Source organism: Scyliorhinus torazame, chromosome 5 (genome assembly GCF_047496885.1).
Source record: "Scyliorhinus torazame isolate Kashiwa2021f chromosome 5, sScyTor2.1, whole genome shotgun sequence".
In the NCBI taxonomy this organism is placed as follows: Eukaryota; Metazoa; Chordata; class Chondrichthyes; order Carcharhiniformes; family Scyliorhinidae; genus Scyliorhinus; species Scyliorhinus torazame.
Window position 1 is genome coordinate 256,942,899 of NC_092711.1, and position 25,777 is coordinate 256,968,675.

Here is a 25,777-nt window from a genome sequence, read left to right on the forward strand (position 1 = left end):
TTATTGTTTTTATTATAGATCGCGGGGGTCGGGGGTCTGGTCGTAACAGAATATATGGGATCTGGACCGATATACCGGGGTTCGAGCGCGGTACGCTCACCTTCTCCATTTACGTAGGCGCATAGTCTGCACTACACAACAGAGTATCGCCAACGCTAACAGTGCTTCGATCACGTAGGACTGGGAGTACCAGGTTATGAACCTGGCACACCAGGATAATGCAGCGTCGCTGGTGACTGGGCTCTCGGTACTGCGGGGCAGTGAAACATTAACGGCTGGGAGGTTTGAAGTCATGGGGTTCGCGTTCACGCGCAACCAAGTGTCCAAAATTAAAATGTTGATCATGATGAAGGAAGTCCTCATGGCTGTCCTCTTTCCTTTTCTTTCTGTGTGTTCTCTTGTATTTTCTCCGGTCCTGGAGCTTCTGGAATTCTGTAAAACAAGCATAGTATCTGTAACTATCTTTGTTTAATATCCGGTATGCTAGTGTGTCTGTTCTTTGGGGCCAATTATTCCCTTATAATTGGTCACCATGTGTGACTCCCTCATTTTTTTTCCAAAAACAAATTTTAGGACACGGCACACTTCCCAATCATGAACCAGTGCTGATTTATCATCCAAATGTTCCTGGATGTAAATAGCAGATGGCAGCAACCTAAAGGTCGCCTAAACAAAGAAAAAACTTTTGAAATGAAAGAATGTCAAATGAGGTGCGTATGGGCCGCGACGGGTAAGATTTGGATGGAGTCCCCGGGTAGGATGGGCACCAATGCCGTATCTCCCCTACCCGAGCGTGTTTGACCAACGGGGGGGTCCCCAGGCAGGGCAGGTCTCACGCTGTTTCTCCACTGCCTGAGCAACCGACAAGAACGGGCAAAAATGTAGTCATCGTGGTGGGACTGCCATAGTGATTCTATCCCTTGAATCAGAAGAGCAGTTACGATCGGACGTCTGATACCCGAACAAGTATCAGCCGAAAAGCTAGTTCCACTGAACAAGCGTGTGGTCTCTTGACCAGTGTCTGTAGACAAGCTAGTCCCGCTGAACAAGCGTGTGGTCTGTTGACCAGCTATCTGTAGATACGTTGGTACCGCTGAACAAGCGGCTGGAAAAAAAAATTCTCCTGTCAGACGAACAACACGAAACAAACGTACGAACAACATAAAACATCCTGCAGGTTCCATCAGGAAGGACAACACTTCTCCCAAGCGTTTCCTTTAAACATCATGTGGACACCTCAGTTCTCGGTTGCGAACAGGGTCGCAAAGGGGTTGGCGGTTTGGGAGTCAGACCCGAGGTCGTCACCTTCTCCCGGGTGCCAAACTCTGGAGTGAATTAGGGCTGAAAGGACTGCTTGGTGTGAGTTGGGGTTGCTCTCGTCATTGCGGACGAGTCTGTAGGAGTTGTCGCGGTGCCAATGAGTTGTGTCGAGTTGTGTGGGGACAAAGTCGGGGTCGTCCGTGTGGTTCGGTGGTCGGTGGTGGGATTTATTTAGAAAAGTGATCAGGAAGGGATCACTGGGATCGTAGTCGGAGTCGCTGGGTGTGGGTCCGGTTGCATGGGGATAGTAGGGAGGCGTGCTGTGGCTATCGTCTGAGTCACAGTCGCTGTCTCTGCTGCTGCAGTCTGTGGGCGTTCCGGGGCGGAGTGTATATTTTGGGTGTGGAGTCGAGGTCGAGTCCATGGCTGGGCTGGACGTGGTGGGGCTTGGTCGGGTTACGTTGGCTGTGGGCGGGGTGTGGTCTGCTGCGTCAAGCATAATGTGGTGTGTGTGGTTCGATTGTGTGCCATAAACCTTCAACTGGTTTATATGAAACCACGCAGTCTTATCATTCGGGTACTTTATTTTGTAAACGGATGGGCTTACTTTATCCGCAATGGGATACGGACCCGAGTATTTTGGAGACAGGAATGTGCTGGGGTTATATACAGACAACATCACCTGCTGTCCGATATCATACTCCATTGCATGCACTGCCTTATCGAAACAGGCCGTGCTCTGTTTCTTTTTGGTGCCCAGTTTTACAGCGGCTGCTAACTGAGCCGTTTTTATATTTGCCACTAATTGCTGCACGGCTTTCTCGTGCGTGAGGGCCGGTACTTCAGGGCTGGTCAGGTCTAAACCTAACAAGTATTGTAGCCACCTAAAATGGCTGATTCCCGATTAATTTGGCCAAACCCCGATCTAAAATGGCGAACTGAAAAGGCGAATGGGAAAAGCAGCCAACAGGGCACAAACGGACAGCTGCAGACAGAACAGTGTATTCGGCTCTGGAGAAGTCGGCCCAGAACCAATACCTGCAACCATTAGCAGCACATCAACCCAGACATCTGCAGTTTAATCAGCTATCCCCGGCAACAATTGCTATAAATTAGCAATTGAAAGCCGATCTAGACCTCTCGGCGCCAGCAGTGGCCGAGACAAAGAAAGGTGAACGACCACCCCCCGATCAAGGAATCGCCCCATTATTGGAGCATATCGGACCCAGTGATTGGGACCAAGTCCAATCACTTGGAACCAGGGTCAAGGTCCGCCCCGAGAGGCGGGAAGCCCTTGGGAACTATAAGAGTAAGGGGCCAAGTTCAGATCGACCCTTCTCTTCCTGCTCGCAACCTTCGCAAGAACCATCGACAAGAAACCGTAAGTTTGACTCCAGCGATCGCTACCCGATAGAGACTCCTAGCCATCGACCTGTATCAGCCTTTGAATCCCGCAGGCTCAGACCAATTCGAAAGACCATTCGTTTCCCTGACCTGGTGGGCCATTCCCAAAGTTAAGTATTGGCCTGTAGTGGTAGGTAGTAGTCTAGAAAGTAGGATTATTGTATAAGTATTTATTGCTGTATATAATAAATGATCGTTGATTTAACTCTTACAAAGCGGTGTGCTGCCTTATTAATCATAACCTGAATTTGAACCACGTGGCGGTATCAGAAAGATACCTGGTGACTCGTGAGCAAAGGTGACAGAATTAGAGCTAATAAAACTAAGGCAAATAAGAGCAACAGTATTCTGTCCCTTCCATGGGGCGTCCGGTCATAAGAGTGTGTGGGGTGTAACCTGTGGAGGTGGAAACAGTGTTACGCAAAAACATCAGCGCAAAAGGGAGGACTGAGTCCCAAGTGGTGTTGTTCTGCTGGACCATTTTTCTGAGGGTAGTTTTTAGGGTCCGATTCATGCGCTCCACTATACCACTCGACTGTGGGCGGTACGCAATGTGGAATTTTTGGGTGATGCCAAATATCGGGAGGACATTCTGCATGACACATCCCGTAAAGTGAGAACCCTTGGTCCGATTCAATACTGCGGGGGAGTCCCCATCTTGTAAAGATGTGGTGTGTTAGGATCTTGGCTATGGTTTTCGCGGTGTTGGTGCGGGCTGGAAATGCTTCCACCCACTTTGTAAAAGTGTCTATGACCACCAGAACATATTTATAGCCATTCCTGCAAGGGGGCAATGGACCTATAAAATCAATCTGGAGGTTAGTCCAGGGGCCGTTAACGGGTCGTGTGTGGCTGAGTTGGGCCTTTTTGGCATATGTATCGGGGTTGTTCTGTGCACAGATAAGGCAATTCTCAATGTAATGGCTTACATCTTCCTTGAGATTTGGCCACCAACAAAGCTGTTTTAGGAGGGCTGTAGTGGGGTCGATTCCCTGGTGTCCATGGCCATCATGGAATAAACAAATCAATTGGTTCCTATCCTGCTCAGGAACTACATAAAGGGTGACCTTTGACACCACACCGTCATGCGTGGTTAGTGTATTTCTGAACCTCCCGTAGGTGGCTGGAAACTTCCCTTTCACAATCTCAGTGAGAGCGCTATCCTGCTTCTGGGCCTCTACTAGATCCTCGATCCTAGTCTGTGTGACCTGAACTGCACTCTCTGGCGCACTTTTGGTGGGTTTCCAAAAATACCCATGCCTGGAACCTGCCTTAGCCAGTGCGTCGGCTTTCACATTTCCAGGGGGGGGAGGGACGATGGTGGCTGCGGACTTTTATGATGCCAAAAGTCCTGTTCTGGGCTTTATCTAAAATATGGCGGAGTAATGGGGCTGAGGGAGGGGTTTCCCGTCCGTGGAAACAAATCCTCTTGTTTCCCACAGGGGCAGAAATTCTGTAAGGCTGTTGCAGACATAGAGGCTGTCTGAGTATATGTCTGCTGGGCTGGGGAAGGAATCTGGGTGGTCTACTATGTACGCGATGGCCGCAAGCTCTGCTGCCTGCGCGCCTAAGTGTCCGGGTAGTTTCAATGCTATTTCCTCGAGGGCGCGTCCCTGCGCGTCCTCAACATAGATCCCGCAACCTGTTATGCGTTGCCCATCTAAGACTGTGGAAGATCCATCCACATAAATCTTAATGGGTTCACATGTGTCCGGGTGAGGGGGGCTCTGAGATGAATTTCCTATCTTTCTGGGGGGGTGTTTTTGCTATAATGGGGCCTGTGTTATGGTGTGGAGAGATGATCTCACATTCATGGGGGGTTCCGGGGTACTGCAAATTGTCCGCTAAGTATGTGTGTGTCTTTGTCCGTTTTACTGTGATGTCCCGTCCCTGCAAGAGAAGGGTCCATCTAGCTGCGCGTATTTGGCTGATGGTACCGTCCTTGAGTCGTCCGTCCAGTAAAAGTTGGGTGGGGGTGTGTTCGGTCAGAATGGTGACGGGGTTCAGTCCGGAAATGTATGAAAAGTACTGGACTGCCCAGAAAACTGCGAGCAGGTGCCACTCACAGGCTGAAAATCCCTGCTCCACAGCATCTAAAAGTCAGGAGGCGTAAGCTATGGATCTTAACTGGTCATGCTGTTCCTGCAGGAGCACGGCTGAAAGGGTGCGGTCTGTGGTCGCTACCTCTATTGCGTAAGGGGAAAGCGGGTCTGGAACTTGTAGTGCGGGGGCTGCTATGAGTGCTTGTTTCAAAGAGTCCACAGCATCCGTATGCTGCGGAAGCCATTCCCAGGGGGCTCCTTTCTTTAGGAGATCTGAGAGGGGCGCTGTCTTGCTGGCGAAACCGTCAATGTGGTTTCGGCAGTAGCCAACCAGTCCCAAAAATGACCGGAGGGCTGAAACGTTCTGGGGAAAAGGCAATTTAGCGATTGAGTCAATTCTTTTATGCTCGATCTCTCGTTTACCATGCGTGATAATTGTTCCCAAATATACCACTTTTTCTTCCAAAATCTGGGCCTTTTTGGGGTTGACTTTACAACCAATGGAATGTAACAATTCCAGGAGTTCGGTCGGAAGCTCAATGTGCTCTTCTTTTGTGTCTGTCTGCAGTAGTAGGTCGTCTACATACTGTACCAGACATTCGGGGCGAGAAAATTTTGCTAGTCCATTTGCCAGCTGTCGGTGGAAAATGGAGGGGGAGTTGTGGAAGCCTTGTGGCAGGCATGTCCACGTGTACTGCTGTGCTTTAAAGGTGAAGGCAAATTTGTACACCTTTGCCAATGGAATGGACCAGAATCCATTACTGATGTCCAAAACCGTGAAGTAGCGGGAATTGAGTCCCTGCTTGAGTATGGTCTCGGGACTTGTTGCTACGGTGGGGGCTGCTGCGGGGGTGACTTTATTGAGTTCCCGATAATCAATGGTCAGGCGCCATGATCCGTCGGGCTTTCTTACTGGCCAAATCGGGGCATTATTAGTAGAGGCTACTGATCTTAGTACGCCCTGCTCTAATAAGCTCTCTCTAACTTTTAGGATTTCTCCCTCTGCTTCTAGGGGGAATCCGTACTGTTTTTGGGGTCTAGGGTCCGGTCCTGTTACTTGTACGGAGCCAGTAATCCGTCCACAGTCGTGCTTGTGGGTCGCGAATGCTTCCCTGTCCTTTTGCAGGAATGCCCTAACCTGCTTGTTCGTACTAAGCGTGGTCGGGTTGAACCAAAATTCGCCTACTGCGCTAATTTTGTTCATGTAGTCCCCTATGTTGAGCGTTGCGGGGGCTCTAGCGGATTTCGCCATCTTCCAGACACACTGATTGACTGGATCGAAGGATAGGTGGTGGGAATTCATAAAATCAATCCCCAGGATGTGTTCTGCTGTGTGGGGCAGGTCTACTAAAGCTACGGGGTGTTTGGTGGTGATAGTTCCGATTTGAATGGATAAAGGGGCTGTGATGTGTCCCTGCTGTGAGTGGCCTGTAAAGCCGCTGAGGGTGATAGTGGCTGTAGTGGGCCACGTGTCCTTTTGAAAAAAGGTGGAGGAATTTATGGTGGTGCGGGATCCTCCTGTGTCCCAAAGAAACTTGATAGGCTGTCCCCGAATCTTCGCTGCGACTACGGGTCGTCCTGACCTATCCCAAAGGGTATTGCAGACCCAACTGCGGGAGCCCGTACACAGTCAGTCTGTTTCGGTCACGTCCATCTGATCCGAACGGGCGCTAACGCTATGGATGGGCTCTGCCTTTTTCTTAATCAGAGTGCCTGTCTGTTGGGCTTTCTGTGGCTTTTTGGGGCCATTGCACTCTTTCGCAAAATGTTCCAGCTGTCCGCAGTTGTAACATTCTTGTGATTTGGGTGGGGGGCTGTTCTTTCCCTCATTTACCCAGGCGGGGTTGTGATGGGTTTTACTGCCTGCATGTCTGCGGCGGCTTGCTTTCCCTCGGTGGTTTTAGCGGCGGGTTTATTCTGAACAGACTGCTCCCAAACGCGGGACAATCTTTTAACCACCCACTTCTCGTTATGGGCCTCCTCTGAGGGATCATAACTATTACAGGCATTCTGTCCTGCATCTGTGGCATGGGAGATAAGGGTGCGGGTCCATTTGGCCATATTGTCGGGGGACAAATGGGCACGATCTACGTCTCCAAAAACGGCTGCGAAATGAATCCACAGGCGTCCTGCAAACGCTGTGGGGTGCTCAGACTTCTTCTGCCTACAGTTATTTAGGCCATCTACGGGGTCATCCCGGTTATACCCGATCGCATCCAGGATCGCGGTATGCATTTCTGCAAGGGTGCCTCCTCCTACGTTCTGTGGGTCGGGATGGGCTGCTGCTACCGATGGATCCAAACTTAGAACCATGAGCTTTACATGCTCTCTCTCATCTAGGCCGTACACGGTCGCCTGATGTTTGACGGTGGCAAAGAAATGGTGGGGGTCTGCGGCGGGGAGGAACGGTGTGATTTTTGCACACGCGTCCTGTAATTGGGTCACTGTTAGGGGGGTGGAATATAGGAATTCCGCCTCGTCCGATGTGGCTGTGCGGTGGGTTGTTACAGGGTTCATTGGAGCCTGAACTACCTGCGGTGTGGGGGTGCTCTTCTCCTTTGGGGCTTTCCCTGCGCACATGTTCCCTGAACATATCTCTGCGCTGTTTCCTGTAATTCTTCCCAATCAGGGCCGTCTTCCTGGTCTAATTTTTCCCCAAAGGTTTCCTGAAAGCAGTGATTGCAGGTCTGCAATTTGCTTCCGGCACTTTGCATGGTCTATGGTGCTCTGTCTTTGTTCTGTGGTTGCAGCGTGGAGCGCTCTCAAGGCTGCCTTGAGATCACTACATTGTTTCTGTAGCGTCTCCACCTGCTTTTCTGTTTCTTTCCTGACCAGGACTGCATGCTGCGTGTCCTGATAGGCCTTTTCATACTGGGATTGGAAACTACTTAAATGCGCCAGACAAGACTGGTGACCCCGTTTGGTGTCAGCCACCTCTTCGTCCTTTGCTGCTAATTTCCTCCTTAATTCCAGATTCTCTTTCTCAACCTTGCATACATCGACTTTACTCATCCGATGTATGCCCTCTAATTCTTTGCGGAGCATCTTGACGACATTCTCTGTGCCTCGCAATTGTGCCAAACAGGACACGATTGCCATCGGCTTGCGAGCTTTTGCTCAGCTCTTTTTATGGATCTCACTCATGTTCTCCCACCAAGTATGACCTGATTCTTCATTATCGCAGAAATCGTTCCACATGGGCCATCGTTTGCCCTTGAGATATTTCCGGATTTGCTCTTCCCAAATGGGACACTGTCCCACTCTACTGCTGCGACCGCAAATTCCTCGGGGTTCATGAGGCGCTGCATTTCCTGCATGGTCATCTCTCCTATCCGCTTGCTTCGGTTAAATTTGGAACAGGGGGCTAAGGCGGTGTCGTAGATGCGGGTACGGCTTGCGCTAATTTCCGAAAATACAGACTTCCGACAGTTTTGACGCAACAAACATCTATCAGTTTTACCTTATAGCCCTGTTAGTTACGCATGCATACACACACTTCCGAATTATGACTATTAATCAGAACTACTTGAACACTTGTGGTTTTCTGTTCCCAATTGGATTCTAATTCAAAATTTCTTGGGTTCTCCCGGAGTGGTTTTCCACTTCTAGATCGGGTCCCGTCAGGATGTTGCCAAAATGTTGCTCGTTTTAGCCTTAGTTTACTTTATTCTTATTCTGTCAACTTTGCTCATGAGTCGCCAGCTATCTTTCTGATACCGCCACGTGGTTCAAGTCCAAGTAATGATTAATAATGCAACACACCGCTTAGTAAGAGTTAAATCAACGCTCATTTATTATATACAGCAATAAATACTTATACAATAATCCTACTTCTAGACTACTACCTACCACTAAAGGCCAATACTTAACTTTGGAAATGGCCCACCAGGTCAGGGAAACGAATGGTCTTTCGAATTGGTTCTGAGCCTGTGGGATTCAAAAGCTGGTACAAGTCGATAGTCAGGAGCGCCTATCTGGTAGCGATCGCTGGAGTAACACTTACAGTTTTCTTTGTCGAAGGGTCTCGAAGGTTGCGAGCAGGAGAAGAAGGGTCGAGTTGAACTTGGCCCCTGTTCTTATAGTCCCTAGGGGCTTCCCAGTTCTCGGGGTGGACCTCGTACCTGGTTCCAAGTGATTGGACTTGGTCCCAATCACTTGGTTCGATATGCTCCAATAATGGGGCGATTCCTTGATCGGGGGGTGGTCGTTTACCTTCCTTTGTGTCAGCCCCTGCTGGCGCCGAAAGGTCTGGGTCGGCTTTCAATTGCTAATTTGTAGCAATTGTTCCCGGGGATCTACTATGCAGATGGCTGGGTTGTTGTGATGTTGATGGCTGCAGGTATCAGTCTGGGCTGACTTACCCAGAGGCGAATACACTGTTTTACCTGCAGCTGTCCGTTTGAGTCCTGTTGGCTGATTTTCCCATCAGCCTCTTTCGTTCGCCATTTTAAATCGGGGTTTAGACCATTCTAATCGGGAATCAGCCATTTTACGTGGCTACACTCTTTTTGGGAATACGCACCAAACCACAAGCCAGTTAGGCATTGATGAGGTGAGTGGTGTGCCTTCCCCAGGAATCAAAATTCCAGGGCAGAAGTGTTGTCTAATGAAAGCTGTCAGCTAATCAGAAGCAGGCAGCGTTTGAGCTCTGCAGTGCTGCTGAGGAGGTTGGGGCTGCTCTTGGAAGCACACCCACTGGAGTCCCAGGGTCACAGAGCGACACAGGCCACAGGTAAGTAATGTAGGGTGGGTGTTTTGTTAGGTGGGATCATGGGAAGAAAGGTGCCGGGAGGTAGACAGCAAGAGCAGAGAGTGGCTCTCAGCAGCAAACCCCCCCACCCACCCGCCCACCTCTGCAATGTCCAGTTCCTCGATCAGGCGTTGAGTGCCTTTCATTGAGGGACATGCCACCTCCCCAACCTCCCAGACATGATAAGCTGGCAGCATGGTTTTAGTTGCCGTACATGAAGCATGGCGACACATCTGCGTGCAGCTGGATTAATAACAGCAGCAGCAGCAGGATGATACCCTTAAGTAGTCATTAATTGGCCACTTAGAGCATCAATTGGCAACAGAGCAGGAAGGTCAACCATGGGCCTTCCCAACCTGAACTTAATTCTGGCAGAGGTGGGATGGTGATGGGAAACTGGTGCGGCATCTCCCCACCTAATTACATGCCCTTCCTACCTCCACGCTCACCACCAGCAAGAGCAGAAGATTCCGCCCCATAGGGAAGAAAGCAAGGAACATGCACTAAACCTTTATGTAACACTGGTTAGACAGCATTGGTTACTATCTGTTATTCAGGTTGGAGGGTAATGTGAAGTGAGTTCCATTAGTTTTGATGTTGGGACCCCTGCTCTTTTTCGATAGCTGTTAATGACTTGGATTTTGTTACATAGGGCACAATTTAAAATTTTCAGAAGTGGGGATGTTTGTGGATGACTGCACAATATTCAGCACCATTCGTGACTCCTCAGATAATGAAGCAGCCTAAATGCAGTAAGACCTGGACAATATCCAGGCTTGGGCTAACAAGTGCCAAGTTACATTCACGCCACACAAGTGCCAGGCAATGACCATCTCCTAAAAGAGAGGATTGAATCATCGCCCCTTGACATTCAATTGCATTACTATTGCTGAATCCCCCACAATCAAATCCTGAGGATTACCATTGATCAGAAACTGGACTAGCCATATTGATACTGTGGCTACTAGGGCAGGTGAAAGGCTAAGAATTCTATGGCGAGTAACTCACATCCTAACCCCCCAAAACCTGTCCACCATCTACAAGGCACAAGTTAGGAGTGTAATGGAATACTCTCCACTTGCCTGGATGAGTGCAGCTCCAACAACACTCAAGAAGCTTGACATCATCCAGGACAAAGCAGCCCGCTTGATTGCTCCTCCTTCCACAAACGTTCAAACCCTCCACCATCGACGAACAGTGGCAGCCGTGTGCACCATCTACAAGATGCACTGCAGTAACTCACCAAGGTCCTTTAGACAATATCTTCCATACCCAGGATCACTACCATCTCGAAGGACAAGAGTAGCAGATACCTGGGAACCCCACCATCTGAATGTTCCTATCCAACTCACTTTGACATTGACAACATCCTGTTCTTCAGTAAAGACAGATGAAAAGTGCTCATTTAGTGCCTTAGACATGCACTCTGCCTCCACTAAAAATGCTCCTTTTGGTTCGTATTCAGACCCATCCTTCCTTTCACTGCCTTTTTACTACTTGTATGTTTATCGAAGACGTTTGAGTTCCCCTTTGTGTTATCTCCAACCTATGCTAATGTATTCACCCATCTCTTGGTGCTTACTTTTACAGTTACTTGTAATCTTTGAATTCAGCCTGATTCTTTACAGAATTATGAACATGATCTTTACCATAAGCCTCCACCATCTATTTCATTTAGCCGCCTGATGAACTCAGCTTTCCATACCCTGCATCCCCCCCTTGTGGAGATTTGTCTCATTTCAACTTAAACTATCTCCTCTTTCAAGACCTCCCATTGAATTTCATTTACTGTTTCAATCTTAAATGATAATATTAATAATAATCGCTTATTGTCACAAGTAGGCTTCAATGAAGTTACTGTGAAAAGCCCCTAGTCGCCACATTCCGGCGACTGTTCGGGTAGGTCGGTACGGGAATTGAACCTGCGCTGCTGCCTTGTTCTGCATTACAAGCCAGCTGTTTAGCCCAGTGTGCTGAACCAGCTAAATCTTTGAATTCAATCCGCCTGGTCCAGATCCTGTTTTAACTCATTGAAAGTTCCAGTTAAATATTTTCATAATTGCTTTTTTCTTGTGCCTTTCCATAGCTCCTCTGAATTATTTTCACCATTACTCGAATACCAACCACTGAAACATGCTTCACTTGATCTACTTTATTCCCAAGAACTAGATCCAGCTAGGCTTCCTTTCTCATTTGAGTGCAAACAGATGATCAAGATAATTCTCTTCTGCACATTATAGGAATTTCTCTGCCTCCTTGCCCTTTCCCCTGCTTTATTCCAATTTCTGTATTCAGATAAAGCCTCCATTATCCCTACTCTAAATCTTGTATCTTCCGGTAATTTGCCTGCAAATGTTCTCTTTCATTTCATTCACACTATCTTGAGTGTAATAGCTCTTATATTGTTCCTTAATTCTTATGAAATGATTCTGTCTTTAATCTGTTAAAATTCAAACTCTGAAGTTCATCATCTCTTTCTAGTGCTGCGAGCATAACTCTGGTCAAGTTTGTCACACCCTCTTTTTTCACCTTCACTATCTTTCCTGAATACATTGTTGCATCTTCCCATCCAGTGCCTAACCATAGGTCTAATGCTCAGCAACAACCTTTCTTTTAAAAGCAAGATGAATGAGCCCGCGATTTCCAGGTGCTTTGGCTGAGGCCAGACAGGTGGTGATCCTCTGCTCACAAATACCCTGCTTTAACTTCAGACCAAACTACTCCTGTCCATCTGTGCCTTGCATCATCTTGATATCCTACCTGCTGCTCACTCTCTAATGTTCTCTGTGGGTAACCGTCTCCGTGCTGGCAATTGTCAAGGAGAGAGTAGGTAGTGTTCTGGTAGGTAGACAGGTAGGTAGTATACTCGAGGATAAGGATCTGGCAAATCTTGTTTTCCTTCCTCTGCTTCTTCTCATTGAATGAATCTGGGGGAAGAGAGGAGAGGTTAGCATTGAAGGATACAAGAAGAATTACAACAGTGTTATTGAAAGTATGGCAGTCCATATTAACTTGTTTGATTGGATAGGTCATTAACTTGTTTTAACAAAGAATGTTGCGGGGCTGGTCATAGAAATGGCACAAAATACAAAAGCCACTTGTATCTATTGCAGTTGGGTGGCCTACTCTCATTCCCTCCCCTCACCCCTCTGCCTCTGCCCTCCCACCTCTCTGCCACCAATAAACTGTGTCCATTCTCTCTTGGTTTTCTGCATTAGAACCCCCATTGCTGTCAGACAAATTGTGTAGTTGAACTTCTCAAATCTCCCCTTCTTTTAAATCCAAGGCCTCCCTAAAGATACCTAGCCCTTTATTGGAGTTACGTTTTTCAGTCGTACAAAATTTTGAACTCCTGTCTAATTGGGAGTCTGACCCAGGAAATTCACTGAAGTCAATGCTAGAGGCACTATATGGGCAAACTCTCACCTCACAAATCTAAGGCCAGCTTTCAAATACAGAAGAAAATTAAGAACTGGCTGTAGGTATGGCTGGGGGTTCCCAAGTTACGTTAAACTGATTAGTGTTGAGTACACTGCAGCCTGCAGACATATTATACAAACATTCAAAGTCATATACATATATGGCAAAATAAAATTATCTTTGCAATAAAATAATTCACATATTTCTCTGCTCATGCAATTGATATACATTGGCATGTATGGATTCGTACAACTGAGGAAGACCCAGAATATATACTTGGTCTATGCTGTGTTAACTGATCTGTGCTGGGCTTAGTTATGGTAATATAATTGGTTTCAGTATCATGGACTAGGAAAGGGATAAGTTACACTCACTGATAGTATGTGTATAGATGTCAGATGAGAATGAGATTGGGGTTGATTGTACTGACCTCTTGTTGTTGAATTGCCTTTCAACATTCCGCCTATTTTCTGATGGTATGTTGAGCAAAAACATTATCAGTCAGAATATGGGATTTACACCCTTAACAATTATTGATTGGAGGGGAGGAATAGTTGTCAAAAGAGGGAGCCCAGACCCTTCAGCAATTACCTGAATATTGGAATATATAGTCCGAGACAATCCTTATTCAATATATCCCTACAATTACGTGTCAGAAACCCTGTTCCCTTAGAACGCATACATAATTTACTGGAACTGCTTCTTGCTCTAGCATGCTCCGAACAGTAGAGGAGGCCTCTCCATTAGTGTTTTGAGAAGGATGGCATTGGATTTGTCATAATTCCTGTCACACATCTTCAGAGAATCTTTGCAAAGTTTTGATGTTCTTCATGAATTTGTCTTTTCATGGCTGAACTCCCGATATCAGCAACTTTATTCGCAAGAGGCAGCATCTGAGATCGCCAATGCCTCCACTCTAATGCATAATGTTCCAACTTCGAAAGTTCATTCTCTGGCCTCTTAGTGCATTGTGAATCACCCTATGTTTAACCCTCATGTAGGTTATTTGTATTACCCTGATTTAACAGATTTGGGCTGAATCCATTTGGGATGAAGGATGCCAGTGATAGAATTCATAGTAGATTGGGTGAATTCCTACTGGCAGTGACAGATGCTGAAATTTCTAGCATTGGTTTATCTTCTCTGCAACATTTTTCTTGTTTCTAGTTTTAGTGAAAATAAGAAGAAAGAAAAAATAAATTGGTTTCCTGCCATCCACTTCTTGTTCCTGTTAGGCTCATTTCAGAGTCTCCTCAGAACACAAGAACCCAAGCAAGAATTAGAAGCCAGGCCCTTCAAGCCTGCCCCACCATTCAATATGATCATGGCTAACCTATGGCGGCCTCAAATCCTTTGCTGTGCCATTTCCCCATAGCCCTCTATTCCTCGATCTATCAAACATTTATCCACCTCCACTTTAAATGCTTCGAATGATCCAGGCTCCACCATCACCCTATGGGGCAGGGAGTTTTAGAGATTCACCACCCTGTGGGAGAAGAAGTTCCTGCGCATCTCAGTTCTATCTTGTAGCTATGTCCCCTTGATCGAGATTCTCCCACTAGTGAAAACATCTCACCATCTACACTGTTAAGCCCGCTCTTTTATGTCTTATATGTTTGAAAAAGGTCACCCCTCACTCTTCCTAACTCCAAGAAATACAGACCGAGATTATTTAGTCTCTCTTGATTGGACAACCGTCTCATCCCAGGAATTAGTATGGTAAATTTCCATTGAACTGCCTCCAATGTTACTATATCCTTTTTTAGGCAAGGGGACCAAAACTGTGTGCAGTATTCCAGGTGAGGCCTCACCAACACCCTGTACAATTACAACAAAACTTCCGTATTTTTAATCTCTAGTTCCTTTGCAATAAAGGCCAAAATGCTGTTTGCCCTTTTAACTACTTGTTGCACATGCCTGCTAGATTTTTGTGATTCATGCACCAGAACACCTGGATCCTTCTGAAACTTCACTCATACTGCAGTCACTCTCCATTTAGATAATTTGCCTGTTGATTCCTTGAACGAGGTGCAGGAGCTAACACTTCCACAAATAAATATTGATTTGCAAGGTTTTTGCTCAGTCATCCAATCTATCTATAATCCAGTTGCAGAATCATTATTGCATCATGCGATGGACTTTATGGAAGTTCATATGGAGTCTTAAAATAGTCCTTTACAGTAACATGGGTAACATGAATGGCACCACACTCTTCTAGAAATTCAGCTACTCAAGAGGTTGATGTGGCTATTTTGTTTTGCTGAGCCAGTCCTCAGTACTCTTGCTGCTCTCTTGGCGCTCCCTACATATGAAGCAGCTGAGTGACCTCTTGCACCAATGGGTTCTGCATAAATAATAGTGCAGTCGCAAATGTTTTAACTTTCCCAATGCGATCAGTGTAGAAAGCCTTAAATTTAACCTGGAAATCTCATTTAACGTTGCCCAGTCAATCGGACATATGAAATCTTTGCCCACAGGTGGAACAGACAAACCATTTCTCCTCCCACATTCAAAAGTCAATGGTATTCAGGTCCTGATGAATCAATTGAATGACTGTCAGATGATGATGTGGTGTTTAGTTTGAGGGTCCCATTAGTAATTCCTCCCCTTTCTAAGGGGGCAGCACGGTAGCACAAGTGGATAGCACTGTGGCTTCACAGCGCCAGGGTCCCAGGTTTGATTCCCCGCTGGGTCACTGTCTGTACGGAGTCTGCACATTCTCCCCGTGTCTGCATGGGTTTCCTCCCGGAGGAATACTGCACACAGTTTTGGTCCCCTTGCCTAAAAAAGGATATAGTAACATTGGAGGCAGTTCAATGGAAATTCACCATACTAATTCCTGGGATGAGACGGTTGTCCTATCAAGAGAGACTAAATAATCTCGGTCTGTATTTCTTGGAGTTAGGAAGAGTGAGGGGTGACCTTTTTCAAACATATAAGACATAAAAGAGCGGGCTTAACAGTGTAGATGGTGAGATGTTTTATCCCAGTCTTTGGGCTGTGGGACAAAACCGGAGCACCCGGAGGTTACGTGGATTGGCCATGCTAAATTGCCCTCAGTGACCAAAAAGGTTAGGAGGGGTTATTGGGTTACAGGGATAGGGTAGAAGTGAGGGCTTAAGTGGATCGGTGCAGATTCAATGGGCCGAATGGCCTCCTTCTGCACTGTATGTTAGAAGTTCTATGTTAAAGGAATCTCACTTTCCGTCCAGGACAGAAATTCACAATATTCCCTCTTCCGGCTTCTTGTTCCAGGTACTGAAAGGCAGGCAGATGACTGGTGGATGATGAGTGTTTGTTAGTCCCTATCCTACAACAGGTCTCCAGTCGTCTTGGATTTTCCTGCAATTGGGCCAAGACCTCGTTCCATGTGATGGTCGGTGTGCAATTACCAATCATGTTAAAAGAATCCACGCACAGTCATCTACCACCCTAACATCATTCCACCCACCCAAATGAATTTCGGGACCTGCAATGTCAGTACCCCAATGGTCAACCCCAACAGCGTCAGACCCGAAGGTCACGCTGCCATCATAGCCCGGGAACACCGCAGCTGCAAAATTGACATCGCCACCCTGAGCGAGACATGACCGGCAGGAAAAGGCCAGCTTAAAGGACAAGGTGGTAGATACACCTTATTCTGAAAATACAAAACAGAAGAATGTTATCTCTATGGCGTTGGCTTTGCTGTAAAAAACAAATTGGTCATATGTCTCACAAAATACCCCTTGGAGTAAGTGAGAGACTCATGACTCTCTGGCTCACCCTGGCCCAGACGCAGCACATCATACCCATCAATGCCTATGCCCCAACCCTAGATTTAACAGACAAGAAAAAAAGAGGCATTCTACTCCAGCCTCGCCCAAACGTTGTCCCTCATCCCAAAGGGAGACAAGCTGATTCTCCTTGGCGACTACAATGCCAGAGTTAGGAGAGTTACAAATCTTGGGAAAGGCATGTTAGGCATGGAAGGCCTGGGGAAAACAAACCCCTATGGAGTCCTCCTCCTGACAAAATGCCTAGAACATGACCTTGTCAAAACAAACACCCTGTTCCACCAGAGAGACAAGCACAAGACCACATGGCAACACTCCCACCTCAGCACTGGCACTAATGGATTACATCATCGTCTGAGTGAAGGACCGCAAAGAGTTCCGCATCACCCGTGCCACGACTGGAGCTGACGGCTGTTGGGCTGACCAGCGACTAATCTGCTCTGCCATCTCCATCAACCTGGCCCTAAATTGGCAGACACGGAAAAAACTCTGCTGCCGGAGATTCTATATCGCTGAACTCAAAAACCCTGAGAGGAAAGGCCTACGCAGCCAGCGCCACACAGCTAACCTGTTGACGATCAACAAACCAGAGCTGCAGAGTGCCCACAGTACCTGGTCTGCCCTAAAAGCCACTATAGTCACAACCTGTGAGGAGATGCTCGGTCTCTCGACCAGGGAACATCAAGACGAGATGATTAGGAGATTGCAGACGCAATGTGCTCCTGAACTGGCAGCTCCATCAAAACTCGAGTGAGAGGAAACAAGCCTATAGGCAACTAAAGGCCGAGGTGGTACAAAGAACACATGACCTGAAGAAGAGATGGTAGATGGATACAGTGCAGGAGTCTCAGCAACTCCACGACAATCACTGCCTGTGCAGCTTCTTCAGCACAATTAAATCAATCCACGGCCGAGTACCTAGGACCTACCTCACTGAGTGCCAAAAATGGAGAGGCGCTCATCAAAGACAGAGAGATAGTCAATGTCCGTTGGAGAGAGCACTTCGAGGACCTCCTCAGCCAAGACACAGCTTGCAGTTCATGTGCCCTCGACGCCATCCCACAGCTGGCTACCCACCACCACCTCAGCACAACCCCATGAGGTCAAAATAGCTATCCAACAGTTGAAAAACAACAAGGCCTCTGACATAGATGGAATTTCCGGAAGTATTAAAATATAACAGAAAAGCACTCTTGACACAAATGCATGACCTCATCATCCTTGTCTGGAAGGAAGAGAGCATGCTGGGAGACCTCAGAGATGCTATAATTGTGAACATCGTCAAGTAAAAGAGGTCCGACTGAGGAAATTACAGAGGGCTTTCCCTACTGTCTGCTATGGGACTCCTCCTCAACCACCTCCTTTCAGTGGCAGAAGAGCTCCTCCCTGTCACAATATGGCTTCTGCCCATCGAGAGGCATAATGAACATGATCTTCCGTCCAGGAAAAGTCCAGGGAGCAGCACCCACCCTTGTACATGGTCTTCTTCAATCTCGCAAAGGCCTTCGACTCTGTCAACCGTGAGGGATTGCGGAACATCCTCCTCAAATTTGGCTACCTGCAGAAATTTGACACCATTCTCCCCCAGCTCCACAATGATATGCAAACCGTGATCCTCATCAACAGATCCACCACAGATCCAATACGAAGCAAGGCTGCATCATTGCACCCAGCAACGCTCTTCTGCATCTTCCTCGCTGCAACACTCCACGCCATCATCATAAAGCTCCCCGCCAGAGTGCAACCTATATGACAAGTGGGAAGCTGTTCAACCTCTGACGCCTCCAGGCCGGAACCAAGATCACCCCAACGTCTGTCATCGAGCTGCAGTATGCAGACAATGCCTGCTTTGTGAGCACACTCAGAGGGCAAGCTACAAACCATCGTCGACACATTCACTGAGACATACAAAAGAATGGCCCTTTGACTAAACATCCAGAGAACAAAGGTTCTCTACCAGCTTGCTCCTGCCACAATACTGACCCTCTGACCATTAAAGTCCACGGTGAGCCCTGGACAACGTGAACCATTTCCCATGCCTGGGGAGCTTCTTCTTGGTGCGAGCAGACATCGACGATGAAATCCATCAGAGACTCCAATGCACCAGCGCAGTCTTCGGATGCCTTAGGAACAGAGTGTTCAAAGACTGAGACCTCAAATCCAGCACCAAGCTCCTGTTCTACATAGCAGCCATCGGTCCCTGCCCTCCTGTATGCATCAGAAATATGGGCAATGTACAGCAGACACCTCAAATCCCTCAAGAGATATCACCAACGTTCCCTCCGCAAAGTCCTGCAAATCCACTGGCAGGATAGGCATACCAATGTGAGCATCATCTCCCAGGCCAATACCCCCAATATTGAGGGACTGGTCACATGTGATCCAGCTGCAATGGGTGGGCCACATTGTCCGCATGCCCGACACAAGACTCCCTAAACAAGTGCTCTGCTCTGGGCTCTGCAATCACTAGAAGGGTAGACAAAACACTATAAGAACACTCTAAAAGGCCCCCTTAAATAAAAGCAACATCCCCATCAACACATGGGAATCACTTGTCCTAGAATGCACAAACTGCAGATGCATCCGCAATGGCACCAACCACCTCTTGCAACACTGAGTGGAGCACGTGGAAGCCATGCGTAAGCAACAGAAAGAGCACGAAAAATCCAGAGTGTCCCACCCACTCGCCTCATCGATCACCACCTGCCCCACTTGTGGCAGAACCTGCATTTGAGGATTGGTCTATTGAGCACCGCAGGACCCAACCCAACCCCCACCACCCAGAGTGGAACTAAGTCATCCTCTACCCTGAGGAACTGCCAAAGAAGAAGAGGAAAATGCAACCTAGTCAGACACTGCTTACATGAAAAATGGTCCTCGACACTCAATAGATAATGGCATGGATACCTGCAGGTGCTGCCTGCTTGCAACATACTACACTCATCTATCTGGCTTCCATTCTTTCATGCTCCATGTCCTTGTCATCCTTCTTAAAACACAGGAACAATGGAATTTCATGTTGCAGAGCTCCTTTTAAATTCTTCAGCAAGCTTCACAAAGTACCTTCCAAATGTTCAGAACTTGAATCTTCAAAGTAATGGCCAGGATTCTCAGCCAAACTGTGTTGCAGATTCACACTTGTGGGCACCTCTGAACTTTAGGAAATTGCATGATCTCAGGGCATTGCCATCTGGTGCCCAGTCAGTGCTATTCCTTCAAACTGACAGCTGAATGTTCCTCAATCATTTAACAACAGGACACAGAGGAATTCCCCAAATGTGCCTACGACTAAATTAATAGATATGTTCATATGGGCTCTGGGGTAGATATTTTCTTACATATATGTATGTGACTGCTCTGCAGAAAGAGCATTAACCTCTTTGAGGCAATCAATGCCACAAGTCTATTCCAAGAGTCAGAATGCAGTGTCGCAAGCTGTTCACAAAAGTGATCAAGGCCAATTAATGTATCTACAAATACCATATTCCATCAACTGCCCCACTAGCCTTTCATGCCTACCAACAATGTCTATCCATCACAACAGATACCTACCATTCAGAGTTAGTGGGTGAGAGATGTGACTGTGATGCATTAAACAGTCTGTGAGGCTAACTAAGGAAGTTAAGGATGGCACCAACTTGAGAGAAAAGGCATACAATGTTGGCATCTGGTGTTAGGCCAGAAGATTGAAAACATTTTAGAAACCAATCAGGATACTAAAAGAAAACAAAAAGGGTGAAAATTTGAAAATTGAGAGTGGGGGCTTCCTCAAGTATATAAATAGTATGAGCGTAGCCAAATTAAACATTGGTTCCTTAGAAAATGAGACTGTGGAATTAATATTGGGAAACAAGGAAAGGCAGAGACTTTGAACAAATATTTTGTATCTGTCTTCATGATAGAAGAAACAAGAGCAAACCACTAAAAGTAGGAAATCAAGGACAAAAGGGATGGATGAACAATCACTATCACTGGAGAAAAATTACTAGACAAACCAATGGAACTAAAGGCTGACAAATCCCTTGGCCCTGATGGCCCTTATCCAAGTGGCTGCAGAAATACTCAATACATTGGTTGTAATATTCCAAAATTCCCGAACTTCTGGAAAGGTCCCAGTGGATTGGAAAACCACAAATGTTATGTCCCTATTCAAGAATGCTGGGAAACTGTCAGTGGGAAAATGCTGGAATCCATTACTAATAAAGTAGTAGCAGAATATTTGAACATAATACACAATCAAGTAGGGTCAATGTGACTTTATAAAAGGAGAATCATGTTTGACAAATGTGTTAGATTCTTTGAGGATGTAGTGAGCAGAGGGTAAATAGGGAGGAATCAGTAGATGTCGTGTATCTAGATTTTCAAAAGGTATTCAATAAAGTGTAACTGCACCAGATGGTGTTGGAGGTAATATATTAGCATGGATATCAGATTGGCTAACTAAAGGAAACAGAGCCAGCATAAATGGATCATTTTCAGGTTGGCAAACTGTAACTGGTGGTGTGCCACAAGGATCAGTGCTGAGGACTCAATTATTTAAAATCTATATGAATAACTTGGATGAAGGGACTGAGTCTATTGCAGCTACATTTGCTGATAATGCAAAGTTAGGTGGGAAAGCAAATTATTTAGAGGACGCAGACAAGCTTCAACTCATCCACACACCACTGACTATATCCTCACCCACATTAATTCTACATTTCTATCATCCATGCCCTTCCCAAACTCATTAGTGGCCTGTATCCCAGGCATGTATATTCAAATTGGAATGTTTTTAGCTTGGTTTTAAAATCTTTCCGTGTCCTTGTGTCACTCTACCTTACTCATTGCCTTCTGGCTTACATCACTGCATATACTCTCTTTTACTCCATCACTGGATTTGCCTCAATTTCAACCATTTCATCTTCTACACCATTGGAAGTTCTGGCACTACATCCCTGTGTCTGGAGTGTTTTACAGAAAAGAAAACCACCTTTCTTTCGGTTTTCAAAAACCTCTTTAGTAGTTTCTTTTTGACTGATTTCAGAGCCCAATTGCAGACTTTCCATTCCCTTCCACTTTCTGCCAACATGCTTCTTATAATAAAACATTCTGAGATGTCTTTCTCGGCAAGAAGAACATTATATAAATGTATGCTTATTTTTTTCAATTAAAAACTATAATTTATAACTGGATTAATGGTAATCCCTCATCAATATGATGGCTAATCTAACATCAAGTGAATAGCACATACAGCCAACAAGCACAAGAACACAGGAAATAGGAGCAAGAATAGGTCATTTTTCCCATTTTCCCTACACACATCCCACATAGTTAGAATATATCTACAAATTTACTGATCTCTGTCTTGAACATACTCAATGCCTGAGCCTCCACAGCCCTATGGGATACAGAATTCCAAAGTTTCACCACCCTCTGAGTGAAAAAAATCCTTTCCACCTCAGTCCTAAATGGTCCTACCCCTTATTCTGAAGTTGTGTTCCGTGGTTCCAGATTCCTCTCCCCCCCCCCCCCCCAACCCCCCACCCCCACCGGTAAGGGAAACATCCTTCCTGCATCTAACCTGTCGAGCCCTGTAAGAATTTACTCAATTCCTCTTGCAATAAAGGCCAACATACAATTTGCCTTCCATATTGCTTGCTGCACCTGCCCGTTAGTTTTCAGTGATTCATAAATAAGGATGATGTGGAGATGCCGGCGTTGGACTGGGGTGAGCACAGTACGAAGTCTTACAACACCAGGTTAAAGTCCAACAGGTTTGTTTCGATGTCACTAGCTTTCGGAGCGCTGCTCCTTCCTCAGGTGAAGAGGTATGTTCCTCTACATACCTCTTCATTCACCTGAGGAAGGAGCAGCGCTCCAAAAGCTAGTGCCATCGAAACAAACCTGTTGGACTTTAACCTGGTGTTGTAAGACTACGTACCATAAATAAGGACACCAAGATCCATTTGGATATCAACATTTCCTATTTAAGAAGTACTCTGCATTTCTGTTTTTCCTACTGAAGTGGGTAACTTCATATATGGGTGACACGGTAGCTCAGTGGTTAGCACTGTTGCTTCACAGCACCCCAGGGTCCCGGGTCGGATTCCCGGCTTGGGTCACTGTCTGTGTGGAGTCTGCACGTTCTCCCTGTGTCTGTGTGGGTTTCCTCTGGGTGCTCCGGTTTCCTCCCACAAGTTCTGAAAGACGTGCTTGTTTGGTAAATTGGACATTCTGAATTCTCCCTCTCTACCCGAACAGGAGTGTGGCAACCAGGGGATTTTCACAGTGACTTCATTGCAATGTTAATGTAAGCCTACTTATGACAATAATAATGATTATTATTATTATTTCCACATTATTTTCCATCTGCCAAGTTCTTGCCAACTCACATAGCTTTCTAAATCCTCATCTCTTTGCGTCCTCCTCACTACACACATTCCACCTATTTTTGTGTCATCCGCAAACTTGGAACTATTACAATTGTTCTTATATCCAAATCATTGATATGGATAGTGAAAGGTCATCGAATCCTTTTATCAGGACTATTAAAATGATGTTATAATTAGAGTTAACTATTGATATTTACCATCAGTTTGAAAGTAGGAGTTTTATTTCCTTTGAATATACATAGGGACCCATGCTGTTGTTGCTATCTGCAGGGAGTCTGCTGCACTGTTTTATTAGCAGTCTCTGCAGTACGGTGCTCCAGAGGGTTGTGGAAGCACCATCATTGAATACAGTTAAGGCTAAGATAAAAATATTTTGGTCTCTCAAGGAATTAAGGGAGTGTATGAAAAAAGTGAAGGTGAAGCCCAAGATCAGCCATAATCATGTTGAATAGCAGAACAGACTTGATGGACCTTATGATAAAAGCAAGTTAGTGCGAATGTGATAAAAAAAACAGAAAGTACTGGACAATCTCAGCAGTCTGACACCATCTGTGGAGAGAGAAGGGAGCTACCCTTTCGAGTCTGGATGACTCTGTCAAAGATGGACCTTTGATGGACCTTATGGCCTTTTTCCACTCCTATTTCTTACAATCTGATGTTCTCATGATAAATTGAGGTCTGCATCAGGAATTAGAAAACATTGCTCATGCTTGGCAACATAAACACGTAGTTATTACAGATAGGAAAACGTTTTACAGTCAGTGTTTACAATGAGTAACTGGGGATCCATCCAGTATTAGCCTTCTGAATAAAAGTTGCTTATTTATGAAAGTTTTCCTTATAATATTTCCCTCATGTTCAGTTGTAATAATGGATAGCAAAGAAAGAAACATGCTATTCATGGTGGGGAAATATGTTACAAAATAATCAACGGAACAATGTCAATATTGAATTAAACAAAATACTTTCCAACTTCCCCTTCATCAATGTAATGTATATAAAAATATTGTTTTCAATTAAATGCTATAATTTGTAATGTTGCTAATGGTGGATTATGTATTGTTAAGGTGACTTCTAATACCAACTGAAGAGCACATACAGCTAACAAAGGTCCTCCAATCCCTTTAGCAATCAGAATGTTGAAATGGCCGAATAACTAAACTTAACAATCGATATGGGCTATCGAGTTAAAGTCCAGAGAATGTTTTTTTTCCTTTAAAGATACAGTGGGACATACTAGTGGACCTAAGAACTGGTAGCACATTAGTTAGCTCTGTTGCTTCACAGCACCAGGGACCCAGGTTTGATTCCTTGGGTCACTATCTGTGCCCAGTCTGCACATTCTCCCCGTGTCTGCATGGATTTCCTCTGGGTGCCCCGGTTTCCTCCCACAAGTCCCAAAAGCCGTTAGGTGAATTGGACATTCAGAATTCTCTCTCAGTGTACCTGAATAGGAGCCAGAGTGTGGCAATTAGGCGATTTTCACAGTAATTTTATTGCAGCGTTAATGTAAGCCTACTTGTGACACAAATAAATATTATTATTATAAAAACAGTAGGTGAAGACGCAGACAGGTTCAGGTAACCAAGCTCGGAAACAAATGGTCATTAACTTCTCAGTGAAATATTAAGGCATGTTGGGCAATACTATCACAAGTGGAAACAGTCTTTTCTCATTCCTGTAGATGCTCCAATGGGATCGCCAAGCATGTTGTAAATGCCCTTTAAAAATCCAATTAGCTCTTAACTCAATACTTTTTGAAATCTGGGCACAGTGAAGCACGCAATAAAAATAGACCAATAGCGAACTGATAACTCTTATACATTCAAAACCATACCTCTGATTGAATAAACAACAACAGTGTAGCCTTTCTGGTCTAGTCATTCAATTATGTCAAATGGAAATTAAACTACGTCACGTACAACTGATCGATCAGCTGAGGTGAGCTTTAACGAGGAGATCAATTACACAGGCTGCTTTATGGAGCACTCTAAGGAACGTGCTTGAGTTTAGTAGTGCCTGGGAGGTATGGTCCTACCTGGGTTGCAGAAACCTGTACGGTGATATCTTTCGGAGCCAACATGTGCCGGGTGATGCTTTGGGATTGCTCCGCGTTCCGCATTTTGATCTGTTTACTGGAGCTTGCAGTGATACATGGAGGTGCCGGGGTGAGTGAAGAGCGTGGTGGGAGGGAAGTCAGGGACTTGGGTCCCCTGATTGAGATGTTGGCCGGGAAGGTCAGCCCCCGCCCTCCGCTGCTCTCTGAACAGAGGATGATAGATGATCAACACATGGAATACATGGCCAATCTCTACAAGCAGTTGGCAGACCGCGATGGGAAGCCCAAAAGTAATCGGACTATTGTGACTAATACCATTCGGTTGGTGAAACCCAGCGCAAGTGTCCTGCTTACCGACTCAGGTAAATTCTGGGAACTTGAATTAAATGGGAGCTTTATATTCATAAATGTTGACTTTCAAATTATGATTGGCGCGTGTGCATGATTACCAAGCTTGGTGGACTATTAGCTGGTTTTACGAAATTGGGGATTATTTACTTTTGCTTTAAACCTAGTACTTATTCAACTTCACCGGTGGCTTTAGACTGGCTGTTCAAGAGTGTTGCCATTTAAAAAAAAAAATTCTAATACCTGGAAACTTTTTGTAAAATGGTCAATTTGGTGACGCATTTCCTATTTTTCTTGATGGTGGTCTCAATAGGGCGCTGCATAAGAATTTGCTTGTATTTTTT

The 25,777-nt window shown here is 45.8% G+C and overlaps 1 protein-coding gene and 1 long non-coding RNA gene across 2 annotated transcripts in view; one reads left to right on the forward strand and one right to left on the reverse strand.

Annotated features, from left to right (window-relative positions):
• LOC140421069 (uncharacterized) lies at window positions 1-25,202 on the reverse strand. The gene is made up of 3 exons (XR_011946659.1): window positions 25,065-25,202; window positions 12,217-12,383; window positions 1-432 (listed from the first exon to the last, which is right to left on the reverse strand). It is a non-coding gene; the product is annotated as an uncharacterized lncRNA (long non-coding RNA).
• bmp15 (bone morphogenetic protein 15) overlaps window positions 25,056-25,777 on the forward strand; it is a 3,641-nt gene continuing 2,919 nt past the window's right edge. Inside the window, exon 1 of the mRNA XM_072505412.1 lies at window positions 25,056-25,447. Coding sequence (XP_072361513.1) covers window positions 25,108-25,447 — 340 coding nt within the window. The 5' untranslated portion in view covers window positions 25,056-25,107. The remainder of the gene's footprint in view (window positions 25,448-25,777) is intronic.